General features: G+C 32.1%; 1 protein-coding gene across 3 annotated transcripts in view; it reads right to left on the bottom strand.

Annotated features, from left to right (window-relative positions):
* Window positions 1-16,075, bottom strand: part of LOC106472578 — a 36,375-nt gene that overhangs the window by 10,176 nt on the left and 10,124 nt on the right. For 2 of the 3 annotated variants that reach the window (XM_013933232.2, XM_022401137.1), the window contains exons 2-4: window positions 5,190-5,252; window positions 3,241-3,282; window positions 782-905 (exon numbers count right to left, since the gene is read on the bottom strand). In XM_013933232.2, coding sequence (XP_013788686.1) covers window positions 782-905; window positions 3,241-3,282; window positions 5,190-5,241 — 218 coding nt within the window. In that variant the 5' untranslated portion in view covers window positions 5,242-5,252. Of the gene's footprint in view, window positions 1-781; window positions 906-3,240; window positions 3,283-5,189; window positions 5,253-10,700; window positions 10,722-16,075 lie in introns of those variants that run through there. The other variant, XM_022401138.1, reaches the window with a different exon arrangement.

Below are 16,075 nucleotides of genomic sequence, written 5' to 3'. Positions count from 1 at the left end.
GCATACGTTTGATAATTCAGCGAATGTGGAAAGTACTTATGCATACGTTTGATAATTGTACCTGATGATGACAAAACCTTGTCGAAACGTTGTACATTTGCTGTCATGTTAAACTTACATTAAAGTTTTTCTTCATTACCCATTTAAGCCGTCTCCAGCCATTATTAGTCTCAAAGTGGGTTCCTCGTCATCGAACTATGTGATATGAGGTATCATATCAGAATTTTATGAAGACACACAAAATATGTTAAAAATTATAGTATGGAAACTATAAAGGTTAATTTGGAATCAAGATTTAGGTAAAATTGACCAAGCCCATAGTAGAAAAGGTAATCAAAACTTATAATTTATCAACCCTTGATGTAACTAAATACCTTTTTATCATTGCCTTACAGTCAAAACTGAATTTTTAAATGATATATTCCTGTAAAGCAAATTAATAATTTTCTTTCTCTATATATATATTACACTTTTTTAATAGACAAATTAAAAATGCTATTTTATTTTCCTTAGGTTTTTCATTATCTTTGTAATGCTTGTTTGATGTATCTGTTTTGAATTAATCTTACGTCTGTATACCTTTATATTCAGAGTTGAATTTTAAATAGAATGATTATAACCTGGCACTGTAGGTTCTCTTTTAACTGCTTTATATATAGTTGTTAATATTTTGCAGTCAACATAATGGTTAAAAATTATTGAAAAAAGTTAATATATTATTTAGAAGTACATTTTAATTTCTGGTGTGAAGTCTTTTTACAAAGTGAATATCATTACTTACGAGCAAAATGCCTTTCTTTCTGAAACATTTAAGTTTTCTTTTCTTGGAGCAAGTTTCTTTGCCAGTCTTTCATAGTTTTCTTTACAAAGATCAATCTCTTTAGTTTCATCCTGTGAGCATGTTTCTACAATATAAAAAAACACATCATTTCAAACAATTTCTTAAAATCAATAAAGCTGACATGTATAAATAAGTTGTAAAATATACCTAAATTAAAACTTTTATTTAGCAATGTTTTATTCCATACATTAATGACAGGTTAAGAAACAACTACTGAATGAAAAATAATTCTTTAACTGTAATTGTGCAATGTAAAGCACACTTTCAATGATTTTAATAAATAAAGTTGCCAGAAATTGCTCATAATACACACAATTAGCTAAGAAATGGAATACATAAAAAATGAGCAAAGGGCAAAAATAAGTATAACGTACAATATATCTAAGATAAATCAGTTAACAAAATAAAAACACAGTGACATGATGTGGTTTCTTTGCCCATATACATTGCAATGCATGCCTTGTTGAACAGAAAATGTACAAGTGCAAAATTTTGTTATATATTCTCACTGTAAAAAACATCAGAAGCTGTGTCTGTGAATTAAAAAGGATGTGATTAATAATGTTGACTTAACCTGTTTAAAAGGTGATTGATAATGTTGACTCATCTTGTTTAAAAGGTGATTGATAACATTGAGTTAACTTGTTTAAAAGGGATGTATTGATAATGCAGACTCAGCTTGTTTAAAACAAACTTTTCATTTAGGCCATTAAAGATATTTTGTATCTAGCTTGAAGATGATTGAATGCTCAATGCTTTCACATTGTATCCTGTTCTGTGGGGTGTGTTTGTTGGCAAATCCATTACAATTGGCATAATTGCAGCATCTAGACACAGAACAAACAGTGGTGCCTTTACAGATTAATTTTAATTGTTCACAAAAATAGTCGTCTAGACTGGACACTCTTTCCTGATTACAAAATTATTAACTCCAATGTGAAGATTCTTCATCCCTTCTAAGCATTTTCAATTTATCCACATGTCCCTCTTCTCTTTCTTTCTGTTGAACATCCTCTTTTGAAGACTCATCTAGCTCAAAACATTCTTAGTGAAAGAATCACTGTGTTATTTCTCATCCATAGCTATACTTCAAGAAATGAAGGAACTATTCCAAGGTCCTTTGTGTTCTAAAACCATCAGTATTCAGCCTAATTTAACTGTTTAACACCTTTTGACCTTTGACATTTTGGATGAAAAAATGTCTTCACAAATTAGTTGTCTAAGCCATATAAACTTTTAATTATAAACTGAATGCTTGACATGCAAGTCTTTTCACCACTGCACATTTCATCTGTGAAAAACCTCTAATAATTAATGTTTTTCTGATGAGTGACATGAGCATTTGACCTTTGTACTGCTACCATGTTCTATTTCTATTACTGCTAAGTATAGATGTTCTCTTCCAGATTTCAATTTCACTAAATCTGGTTCTTTACGCATACCCTCGTCTCTGAACTTCTCTGACTTTTCAAGGCAATGTTCATTGGCTGTCTATAGTGTTTAGCCTGCAGGCCTAGTGATTGTCAATTTCTCATTTTCTTTTTTCAGATATATATCTTCTCCTTTCAGAATACACAAAATCAATGCACTGTTCTAAATGTAGATATTTAATTATTATTTATCTATATTTGAATAATGACCTCCATTTCTGTAATTTCAACTTCTTACCCCATTTCATTGAAAACATTTCTTCTCATACCATGCTCAGTTTCTCAGACCTTGCCCCCTGTTCCAAGTTACATGTATCTTTATTTCTTGTTCTGATTTATATCTTCTTAATACTGCTTTTTCCTGTTTGACAAGAGTATATTTCAAAGTGGAGGTCACTAACTGTTGTGATCTTTTCTCTGCATCATTCTCAGTTTTCCAAATTGTCACATAAACTACTAATGCACTGTGCTTTGAAGCTGCATGTAGAAATTTCATGCCAATTAGATTGAAAGTTGGGAGCATTGCAGTACTATACAATTTAGCGTTTGTTCTTTTTGGGTTGCTTCTACTAGTCATAGCTCTAGGTAACATGTTATAGAGATTGAACTGATTAGTGAGAACTCTACAAGAACATGTATTTTCTCTACTATCCAACTCATTTTTTCGTTTGGTTTTAATGATGTATGTTAAACATGGTATTAGCTTAAAATTCAACAATAAAATTAAATCCACATACTCTCTACTCAGAATAATTTACATATTAAAAAATGTAATAATAAAAAAGCAAAAACACAAACTATTAAATGGCTCTAAAACCAAAAACAGCATTTAGTAAATATGTCATTTTAATTTGATCTAAAGAGCAAAAAGTTTTCAGTTTAAACATTTTTATTTTTTACTGTCATTACTTTTGATGAGGGGAACTAAGTATAAGAAGATATTTTAAAAAGCAATAGAACCAGGCTTACCTGGAATTTCGTTTTCTCCTTCAAAACAATCACATATTAGTCCTACAAAATAATCATCATTATACACAAATTAGCACATTTGTATTTTAAAAACATAATACAACAGTTATAATACAAGTATCTTCCAAGAGATCTAACAATACTTTTAAATATATTAAAATTATTTAAAACTTGTTATAACCTAAAAGTCTGTTGTAACATTTACACAAGAGTCAGGAATTAATATAGAATATATTTTGAGACCAAATAATAGCTCCATTTCTCATCTAAAATAGCAGAAAATTTAATATTTTAATCATTCAATTATTCAAACATTATCTATGGAACAATATTAAAACTTTCTTTAAATTCTTCATGATGACTGCAAACTAATCTTTCATTGTAAGATAGTTACTTTAAGCTAAAGGAAATACAGTAAGCAACAAAGATGATAATTTTCCATTAGAAGACCATAATAAAATTAAACTGTCCAAAGAAAGATCAAGATCACATGTAATAGTAGTGTTAAATTACTAGACAGTTCCAGACAGTTTGATTAAAATTCAGCTTATCACTGTCTGTCAGATGAGCTGAATTTTCTATTTATTGTATATATATAGAATAAGAAGAGTGTATATAACCACTGCCAGCTTAGAAAAAGCAACATTATAACAATTATTGTTGTACAAAAATCAATTGTAAATTGAGGAGATACCACACATGGGCTGATATGGAACTTCATACCAATGCAAGACGAAATAACCATTTAGAGAAGCGCCTAGGGGTCAATTTTCGAGAGAATGTTATGACATAAATAATAATACACTTCACCAACTTAATACAGATCACACTTTAACAGTTGTTAAGTAACTTCCTAATATAAAGATTATCTCAACCACTACCACATCTGCCATATCCAAACCAAATCTGGATAGCCACTTGAGCACCCCCAAAACCTCTTGATACTTCATAATATGAAATATTAGAAAATCTAAAGTTTAGCTACTTCTTAAACAATCCATTACATGTCCACATGCCAATTTTGATGAAAATCAGTGCAGCCAATCCTGCAAGCTTCCAAAACCCTGCTGACCCCCTCATTTAGGATCTCAATATGAACATTTCCAAGATTTAAATGTACAGTAGATGCCAATATTGAATGATCCATTACATGTACATGTACATTTTCATATATATTCCAAACAGCTCACTTGACCTTTACATGGCAGGGTTCCAGCTTGAAAATTTACAAATTATTAAATTAGATTACGTTCCTTACATGTTAATACCAATTTTTAAGTAAATCATTTAGCCAAATTTTAGAACCCACAAAAAGCTTCATTGTTGCAGTCCCCTCAAGATTCTTTAAAAATATTTTCCTTTATATTTTGTGGGGGTCAACAGGCTGCATGTATAATTTAAAGTCATTTTGTCCAAAATTATGGGAGGTTAAAAATCAAGTTATCAACAAAAATAAAACTTCACACAATGGTTCAACTGAGAATTATTAAATAAATGAGTGAGCAATGCATATTGCACTGGCAAATGGAAATCTTGGTTTCCACTGGATTTGTGACCTTTAGGTATTTAGTTGTTCATACAATATTCTAACAGTTTGTAAAAGTATTATTGTTTTATTTCTTAATATTAAACAAGTGTGATGAACAAACGATCAATACTAAGAAACATTTTCTTTAATAAGAGATGCAAAAATGACATTTTCCAAATAGATAGGCTGTTTTTATGTGTCTTATTATTACTTTTCTATATTCTTGATTTCAACAGCTGGTTAAAGTCAGCATTAACAGTCTGTACATAAATATGCTACAGTGTCCTAGAAAGGCTTTTAACATTATATTATCATTGTCAGCATGCTTAACAAATAATGAACAAGTTTATTCTAGCTATATTATGTTGATCATAAAAACATTACAACACCAACAAAGATATTCTACAACAGAACAACTTACCGTTCATAAACAGAATAAACAGGATGCTTCTAACAGCACTATTATGCTTCATTTTACTGCTGTCTACATGTTAAAAAGAAACACGAGTATTAGAGACGAAATTCATGAACATCTCTGTATTTTTACATAATGAATAGACATTTTGTATCTTTATTTTAAAAAAGTGTTCAGTATTAGTATTTGTTTCTCTCATCAGGGTGTTCATGAAATATTGCTCCTATTAACACATACAAAACTCGGCAAAATTTCAAATCCCTCAAGAGAATATTTGCGTCTCAGTGACCAAACAATTAAATCCTGTAAATCAAATTTTTCTAGGTTAACTCTATGTCAAGGGTGGGAGTCAAAGTGTTTATATCACAACCTTTTACAGAGTGTTATTCAACATGTTACTATGTATTTGATGTCAGAGTTATCAACTATATTGCTGACTTAGCAATAGTTCATGATTAGGGAGAGTAAATACTACATACAGTATACAGGAACACTGAAAAAAACTGTAGATATGCATTCTGGAGGTTATAGATATGCAAACTGTAAATGGATGGAAGTTCCTTTATTCCTCACATGAACACAACATTGCACTCCAACTTGTCAGTCCAAGTCAGACTGAGGTCATCAATTCACAGACACACTGTACAAATAACACACATGATTTTCTGCACACAACAAACTTGTATATTTTACAAAAGCTAGCCACATTTTGCATAGATATACATAATAAATTCATAATCAGTCAACATTCCTTCTTTAGTGTGAGGTCACTCCAATGGACTGACCCCATGCATATTCAGTTAACATCAACATCTTTGATTTATTATATAATTCTTATATTCAATCAATTAGAAATAAGCCTTTAGTTGGAGTATAAAGCCTTGAAAGTACATGTAATATATTTCAACTAGTTGGATCACACTAATAAGTAAGTATTCCAATTTCATAAACCATATCCATTGTATTATAATTTCTTATAATTACTAAAAATTATGAATACACTTTACAATTCATTAATTCTATAGTACAAACATCAAAGATACTGATAAATATTAAACACTGTAAAAAATTTGATAAAAATAAAGAGAATGCAATCTCTTGGGATCAACATAAGGTTTGTTTTCACATTTTAATAGCTTGTATAACTAAGTAACTTAATTTTTCTTAACTCTTCTAAAATATTTTTATTTAGTATTCAAGTGCTCATGCATAAAACATACTTACTATAGTGTTGTAAAAGTACAAGTAATTTACATAATGGTAATATTACCCATGGCAGTAACTTATCCTTTCAGCATTTCTGTAACTGGGTGAAGACTACATTGTTCTAGATGGTTTACAATGTATTTCAAACAGATAAAAAAAAATACTGATAGTCGTGTAATTATTCAAAATAATTACAGTTTTATTATATAAATATTTATGTTTTGAAAGTCTTGTTACTGTTTTAAATAGTGATACACTACTTAATACTTTACAAAATTAATAAATCATTTGCTCTATTACTGCTTACAACAGTAAATTAAATACCTATGATAGTGCTTGATTTATCATTTATCAATTTTTTATCTCTCTACTTTTTAACAGAAATATGTTGACTTCATAACTTGTGAATTTCCGTTTATGTGGAAATAAACTGATTAAAAACTTGAACATAGCCCATCAGTGGATCATTATTACAATTCAATTTGAGTTTTAAGCACAAAGTAAACAAATCCAAAATGTTTGAGGCCCTGTAATGAGGATTAAATTTCTAAGGTTAGAGCATCAAGAATTTGCTTTTTTTTTCAGAGTTGATGGATACAAAAGTAGTAACATAACTGTCAAATACTTCTTGTAGTTGTTGAGAAACACAGAATAATACTCATTCTTAATGTATCTGATTCACAAATTGTGGTCTATTTAGTGCACGTTTCAAAACGCTCAATCATTTTCTCAACTGTAACTCAGAAGATGAGCATAAGAAGATTGAGGTATGAGTAATGCTAGAATGCTAAGGGATGTCATGCCAGAGTATTTCTCTTGAAATACTTGTCAGGCTCTCTTCATGTTGGCTGCACTACCTGTTGTGTGTAAACCAAGAAACCTTGCATCACCATTTTCAGGTCTTCTTCATATCATTAGTACTATCTTTTCTACAACCCCAAGGAATCTTGTAGCACCACTGTTAAATCTATTATGTAACACCAAGGAATCTTACACCATCACTGTCAAGCCACTTTCATATTGTTAGTACTATCTATGATACAACAGGTTTGCTGCAGGTTGTTAATGCTACCTACTGACTAAAACCCTGGTTGATATGTACAAGTCTACTAGATTCAAGCTATGCATTTATTACCAATTTCATCACCAAACATATCTAACCACATGTTCCTCAATACTATAAATCAATGTCTAAAACAGCATCTTCTCTAGAATAATCTTTGACACAGAGTGAGAAAGCAATCCCCCCCATCTCATTCTACAGCTTAATATAGAAAAGTCTTCCAGTTAATTCTCCATGATATTATAATAAACTTGTTTCTATAAGCAGTTTAACTGATTTGCCTATATATATATTCCAACTATTGTATATTTCTTTAACAGGATATTAGTAAAAATTCCAATAAACATCTTTTTGCCTTTAATTTTAGGAACAACTCAAACACACTCTATACTTTTGTCATCCTTTGCAATATCACCTCTCTTCTAAGGTTTCAATCTTCTTCTGGCCAATGAGTAACTTTCATCCCAATTTTTATATTCACAGTCACTAACAAAGTCATTAAACCTTTTTAAACAAAACATCTTACCAATCTTCATTTAATCAAACAAACTAGAAGCAGTGATAATTTCAAACTCCACCAACTTATTGCAAATGCTTCTGGCATTGACATAAAAGAAACTAAACTATTGGCTCCATGTTTTATCAGATCCAAGATATGATTATTTTATCATATAAAAAATATGATAAAATAATCATATCTAAACTTAGTTTAAGCAGTCCCTAACAGTCATTTAGCTTCCCAAATATGCTATTTCCTTATATGATTAAATGGAACCCACGTAACAAGCACCTTTGCCCTAACCATAACCCTTTCCCATAAACCTAGAAATATCCTTGCAACTCACTCTTTTAATGCTTGAAAAACTTGTAAGTCTTCATGATTGGAAGACTGCCAATATTATCACTGTTTTTAAAAGGTCTAAGGTTGAGATAAAAATCTACAGGCCCATTCATCAGTTTGACATCTGTTGTAGCTATGGTGTAAGAATCTACAATATCATTATAAGTAGTCATACAAAAAAAGTATTTGGAAAGTTAGCATTTAATTAATAATTGCCAGTGCAATTTTGGAAAATAGTTTCATTTTCCAGTGTAGGTAGAAAGCTTAAGATGTGTTAGGAAATCAGCTTAGTAATAGAAAGCAAAAAAAGAAATGGGAAATGGAAATATTTTTTTGTCTGTAAAAAGTTTCTAGTAGAAATCTTCAGGCTTATGTTATTTGTTATCTATGTAGTAACAGAAAATTGCAGGGAAAGCTGATTCTAAAGGGAGTACTTAACAGTCTTAGTGAAGCACTAGAGCACAGAAGAAGAGTTTTAATATTAAAAATTAAAGTGTAAAGTTACACATCTGGGTTTTTTCTATTTGAATAGGAGAATTGTGAGAATTGCTTGTGAAAAAAACCAAAAAAAAAACCTTTAGTTGTCTAAAGCCCAGTAAAATCAAAGGCTTTTAACATGCTTACTATTATCACAGCTTCTAACATGTGTAACTTATTGCAAAGACTTTTTAATATTTGCATACAAGAAATCACTTATTTTCAACATCCTCATTCCATGAAATCAAACTTATTTTCAACTTCCTCATTCTTTATCAGTATAGATATAACTAACATTACCTTATATCTTTGCAAATTAGTGATATTCTTTAAAGTTAAAGAATTTCCTCACTGCTATGTAAGATTAAAGAATTCTCAATAAAATCATCTATAGCTTCTCCAAATACTCATATTTCCCAACCAGCTAAAATGATTCCCATAACATTAAAACATTTCTCCCTACTCAAAAACTGTTACACAAGTCTAACCAGTATATTGTACTTGTGCTGTATGAAATACATTTGTAATATTCTCTCTGATAATTTCATGTCTGCATTAAACACAGGTATGAGCCCCTGATGGAACTACTCAACTATAATACTATCCTCAAAAGCTTCAAAATAGACCCTTGCTGCCTCCCCTCCCAAAACAACAACAATAAACAAACAAACAAACATGGCAACATTTGTTGAATTTAAAAAAGCAATTAATAATGAAGTTAAAAATTACAACACTAACTAAAAATATTAGGTTCAAATTAAAGATACAATATGAAGATCACACTTGAATTTAAAAACCTGAAATGAGGTTGGAAGTTATTACAAAAAAATGCTAAAAAACAATAATGTAGGAATTATATAATAAAAACAACTTAGTCAAAGAAATTATAATTTACTGCACATCAAGGATCTTTTTGGACTATCAAGGATATACTAACTTTGAACTTCCCTCAACAAACAGAAACTTAATCAACTAAATCCAGCCCTGATATTTCATAAATTCACCATGCCTTTTTTTTAAACTCCTGTAAAACTGCAGCTTCTCCTACTCTAAATCAGAGTTTGTTTCACATACTTATCTTCCTATTAGAGGATTAAAATGCCACAACTGGAGATACATCTAACCTTTTCAGATCTTAAACTTATGACCTCTTGTCCTCATAATTAAACACAGAAAAAAAATATGCATCAATTTTATTGATTCCACTAATAATTTTGAATAGTTCAATTAATACACCCCCAATTCTCCTCTATCCAAGAGTGAGCATGTTAAGAGGTCTCAATCCTCCTTCTATAACAACCTACCTTCCCTGGTATCATCCCAGTAATCTTCCTTTGAACCTGCTCCAGCAACTCAAAGTCCTTCCCAAGATAAGGGAACCAAAACTATACACAATACTTCAAATGAGGTCTAACTGGTGACTTTAGACATAAAGTCAATATTTTTATATATATATATATTTTTAAAATTGTTAGCTTTTAAAATGCAACAGAAACAATATCTTAAATGCTTAAAACTTGTATCAACCAATAATCCAAGATCCTATCCCTCATTCACATAATTAAGAAGATTCCCTTCTAATGTATACAAATAATTTGTTAATTTGTATTAATGAAAACCAGGCACAGAGAGAGTATGCAGGAAATGTTTCAAAATTCTACAGAACAATTTACCTAAATTTCTAGAAAGTTTAAATTTATGGAAATGAATGTTTTACGTGAAAGGCTATGTTGCTTTTTGAATAAAATAATATGAAACATACTGGAATGTATATATTTTGTATTTATTAATCTCTGTAACAAAAGTAAAAATTTATCTGTAAGGTCAAAATCCTAACTTGGAAGCTCCATTTTTTATAACTAGCCCATGTCAAATTTCAGTAGTCCATTTATAACTTTTTTTTAAAAACAAGTATGGAAAACTTACTTACCATGTTAAAGACAGATCCAAAATATGTTATCTCTGTAAAAATTTTAAAATTTAGCTCAAGAAAATAAAGGAGAAATGATAATAGAAAATCACAACACTGCCTAATTATGATGATAAGTAGATCTTTAGACAATGCATTTTGAACATCTGAGTGGGAAACATATTTGTGCACAAACACTAAAAACAAGCATTTATTTACCCCATGACAAAAGAAAAACTAGTTCTGAAACAAAGCCACTTTCATCACAAGTCATTAGCTTTTTATAATAATAATATACTTGTCAGAGGTGTCAATAGGAGCTTAAAAGATTTGGGGCTTGGACCCATAGATGTGGGAAGTTTCTGTATGATATCGATCATGGTTTTTTATTCTTATTTTTTAGGACACTAACTGGGAATTCAGGACACTAGCTATGCCTCTGACACTGGAGGTTATCAAATTGTGCACAAGTGTAACCAGAAATACAAATGTGGCAAAACAGTCTGCAAATGAATGAATATGAACTTGGACATAATTCATTTAAATAAGTCTTTTCTGGTTTGAGGTCTATGTATTGTATTATTATACTAGTGTTTTTGTAATTGTTGCAGTACGATAGCAGGCAATACTTTTGCATATCATTTGAATCCACTAAATTTTGCCAGAATTCTACTTTTATTTTTTACATTTCCTATTTTGAGTGTATTCTGGAACTGATGATAACCCACATACACAACCTTACATTTATCAAAATTAACTTCCATCTAAATCTCTGTGTTAAATCTCCAGGTTAAAGCAGACAGACTTTTTTATATTCTTAGCAAATTTTACCAGTTTATCAATTATGCCCCTATCAATGACATTAACTCTTTTCAGTTTATCAGTAAACATTACAATGCTTTCATACGCAAAATATCATTTTTTTTTAAGTCTTAAGGTTTGTAAAGCAATGTTTTTCTCAAGTCTTTTTTTCTTTTCACATGTTGCCTATCTATCATGCAAAGTAATTTTCATTTTAAGATTAAAGATACTTTTATGCATCAGAAAAATTTTAAATTTCACATGCGAAATCTTTATAATGCCCAGACAGTTATCAAATGTTTCTTAAGAAAAACCTTTATACTGTATCTGTTATTTTCATTAATTAATCTCTGTATGGGTTCAGTAGATTTGACTGATCTCGCAACCACCATAAAAAAACTAGGAAATATAAATTATGCCTCTTTCATTCTAGAATGAACACAAATTATAACACGAAAACATAAATGTTTAGACAAAATAGCTTAAATCTCATAATATTATACATTTATATATATTTATTATATTGACCTTTCAGCTATCTCTGGCTAACAATACAGAAGTTACAATGACGAGGATCACGTGCTCCCATGTTACCGTATCAAATAATATAAAACTGACCTTTAGTCTTTACAAAGTAACCTGTCTTGGCTGTGTTTTAGTAGACCAGTATTTTGTAAAATACAGTCAGATTTCTATTATTATACATTATATATAGGTTATTGCTATTTTGAAGTAAGTTCTTAAACTTATTTTTCTTAAAACATAGAACAGTAAATAAAGAAGTAGAACAAACAATTATCTCTTCTAGTTACTCTGTTGTACTCTGTTGCTGCTTGACATAGGTTGCGAAGCATTTTAAAATATTGCACGTGGAGGATATGAAACAAAATGTTTTTAGGTTTTATATATACATTTGAATAACTACAAAATCATAAATTACTATATCAATACCATAGAATTCCAGTATAATTTATCAAGTTTAGTAGCTTAGATGTATTTTAGACTAGAAAAATATGAAATTTCGAGCAGACTAAAGCCATACCCTATTTCCTTGAACTCTTGGTTCAAAAGAAAGAAATGACATTCTAAGAACATAAAATGACTAAGAAAGCCACTAGAGGGACATTCTGAGCTTCCGATTGGTTATTCAAGTCATATATAGAAGTGTATATAAGGGAGTGTTTCCAAAAATGGAAAGAGGTGGGAGGGGTGCCACTGTGTTTGATTTATTACATGAGCAATATCTTAGCAAGTAGAACAGATAAGACATGGAGAATGGACTGGACCAACCCGACATGTGAAAACAATGGGACCACACTTTTGGGAGAGAGAGAGGTGCTGTAGTAGCAAGAGAGAATGAATAAGGCAGAGGAAGAGTAGCCCAGATGCAAAATGAAGGAGCAGAGGAAAGCAGGGCTGATCCTGCCAAAGAGGTACCATCAACAGGATCCAACAAGGAGTGTCAAGTATCAAAGTGAGGACACGAGGTAAGAGATAAGGAGGAGAATGGGTATATAGGTAGAGAAAAATGGGAGACTAGTCCTTGTTGAAAGCATTGGCCAATATGGCCATAGGATGAGGAGTTGGAGAATAGAAGAGGAGAAGTTTGAAGTTGAGATGTGAAGATAGTGATGAGAGGCATACCTAACATAGAGTAAACTCAACAAAACCAGAGGGTGGAGAGACCACACCATGGGTAGAACCCTGCTATGGTGAGAGGGGCAAACCACCACCAAGTTTAGAACCCAAGGCACATTAATAGCCATAAGATTAACTTAAAATAGAATGTCCAATGCATGGTAGCAAAAAGTCCTGGAACAGTTACTCCTTTGATGGTTGAAACAAGTAACAATAAGGAAAGAGACAGAGTGGATCCTGAACAACCAATTTATGAGTAGGAGAAGGAAATGGTAAAATACCCATTGGATGATGATAAGGTAAAGGACATAGATGTAGAATAAACGTTCCCCTTGGAGCCCACATGCCCTAAAGCATCTAGTTGTTCTGCTGACAGAGAAGCACCTAAAAAGCAACAGAGATCCAGTAAGGAGGAGCCCACCATGGTATTGGCATGGCCAAGCCACAAAAACAAAACCCTGAGAAGAGAAAGGAGGTGTAAAATCAAGTACAATGGATTTCAAGAAGGGTAATGCCAGCTCTACAACTATCACTGAAAGAAGCAAATGCGAGTACAGCCAAAAGAAATTAGTGGTAGAAGGGAAGGCAGAATTCCTAAAACTAAAAGAACCTTGTGTGCAGGATTAAAAGGAGAAACAAAAACTAAAGGAACAATACATTTCATCACTTGTAAGCAAGGTAGTGAAGATTGAACCAAACTGAGATGAGAGGATAAGAAATACAGCCTGATGTACGAAATGTAGAGTGAGCATGAGAAACGACTTGGAAGGTGTGATAAGCCAACTCAGCTGGGCAACCTCTCACAGAAAAATGCAAGTGTGAAAGAAGTTCTCCTAAGAAGTGGCAAAGAGAAGCTAATTATCAATGTAAAATATGAAGTTCAGTTTCAAACTGAGAACAAGGCATACAAATGCCTCCATGAATTGAGGAAAAAATGAAGGGGTGGACACAAAGCCAAAATTAAGAGTATGAAACTGGAAGACCCTACCTCTATGGACAAAACAAAGAAAACATCTTGAGAATTGGACGATCAGTGTGTGTAAAAAGGTGTTTGAAATATCAACCATAATCTTCCACAGTGGAAAAACCCACTGGGGAGGAAAGATACCCTCCACACAGAACCAAGGGATGATAAGAAACTGGTAGAAAGATGACAGGTCAATAACTGGATGCCAGAACCCAGTCATCTTGAGAACACAATAACAGTAGAATAAAACCAGGTGTAAGGTTAAATACCTTTTCAACCAAGAAATCTGATACTACATTTTTGAGGCATTGAAGACAAAATGAAACAGAGGGAGGAGGAAAGGACATGGAAAGAAACAGGGGAAAAGAGAAAAGGAGAAGTAAAGTGGAGAGATTGGCTGTGGTTGAGAATCCAAATAATACATCTGATTGACAAAGATGGAGACCAAAGGTTGGCAAAGAAATACAGATGGGCTTCCACAGGGCCAGAGCTGACAAGGCAATTGCCAACAAGATAAGCAACAACCCCAACACCAGGCAGTGGGAGGGCAGGAAGTAGAAGGCTGGGATGGTGAGATGCAGATTCAGCAGGCCTAGTAACAGGAACAAAACCTTTAGAATGAGAAGGATAAAAACACAGTAGACAATGAGGACTTATGTCACACAACAGCAGTCTGGATTTCCAGTAGGTCAAAAATGCCACCAAGGACCTCTGGACAAAGAAATGGAGCCTGGCAAAGATTACAGACAGCAGTGTGAGGAAGACATGCACATTTTAGGAAAGCAACCCATTCCAACAGCAGAGGAACCAAGTAAGGAGGGGTAGAATGGAAGAAGAATTACAAGTCAATGTACTGAAAAGAAGAGAACACACCTTACCAGCACATACTGCCCTGGAGCATCACGAGGTTCCTCAGTCAGAAGGATAAAGTAGCAAGAAGTAATTTAAGAAGGTGGTAAGAAAGATAAAAGTTCAAAAGGTGGGCACTATAAAGGAAAATAGAAGTTAAGGGGCCCACTCCCAAATAGGAAAAAATAAGACAGTCCAGAATGAGAATGGAGGAATGACTATAAGCCAGTTTAAAACAGTTAAGTAGAATGTGGCATGATAGAATGGGTGTGCATTTGATCAAGATTTCACGGACTCAAAAGTCAGGTGAAAAATAGAAAACAAAAGAGGAGAGATGAAGAAAAGAACATACCTGAGAAATCATGTTAAAGAAGAGAATAAAAGAGTGAGTATATTACTCCATAAATAAAGCCATACTTAGAGTAAACCCTGATAGGAGAAATAACAAGTCAAATCACCATCATTTTGTTTATGATGAAATTGGAGAAAAGGAAAATTGGCTAAATGGATGGGAGGAGGAGGCCCAGAGTGGACAAAGAAACCCACAACATATGGAACAATGGCTGTCACATTCATCACATACAAAAAGCTCCAGAAGTCACAAACACTCAGGTCCCATGTTATGAATACCATCTATATCATGAGACGAAGCAGTAATTACCATCATTTAAGAAGCTATAATGGGTAAGTAGAAAAACAATTGTTCAGTTTTCTTTAATAATAAAATAAACTAGTGAAACCGGAATGAATAATACATTTTCGTAAACTACTGGAAATCTCGCATGATTGATATTAAGTTTAAAACACGTGTATTATAGACAGTGCTGAGTGGGGGGAGGGGGGTTTACTGCACATGGAGTACTCCCCATAAAACATATATTAGTTAAATGAACTGCCTAAATGTCATGTTAGTGTAGCCTATGTAATTCGTAAAGTTTAGTATACTCTAATCCCTTATAGTGATGGCACATGATGAAACACACATTTGGCATGTAATGCTGTTTGAATACAAGAAGAGAAATAACTCCTCTGTAACAACAAAGAAGTTTATGGAAATTTTTTGAACGTTCATAAGTATCAACAATGGTTCAGCATATTTCGTTCAGGTGACTTTAGTCTTAAAAACTGTGATGGCAAGGGC

Source organism: Limulus polyphemus, unplaced genomic scaffold (assembly GCF_000517525.1).
Source record: "Limulus polyphemus unplaced genomic scaffold, Limulus_polyphemus-2.1.2 Scaffold5438, whole genome shotgun sequence".
NCBI lineage: Eukaryota > Metazoa > Arthropoda > Merostomata > Xiphosura > Limulidae > Limulus > Limulus polyphemus.
Note: the sequence above shows the minus strand (reverse complement) of the source record. Positions and strands in the feature narration are given on the sequence as shown.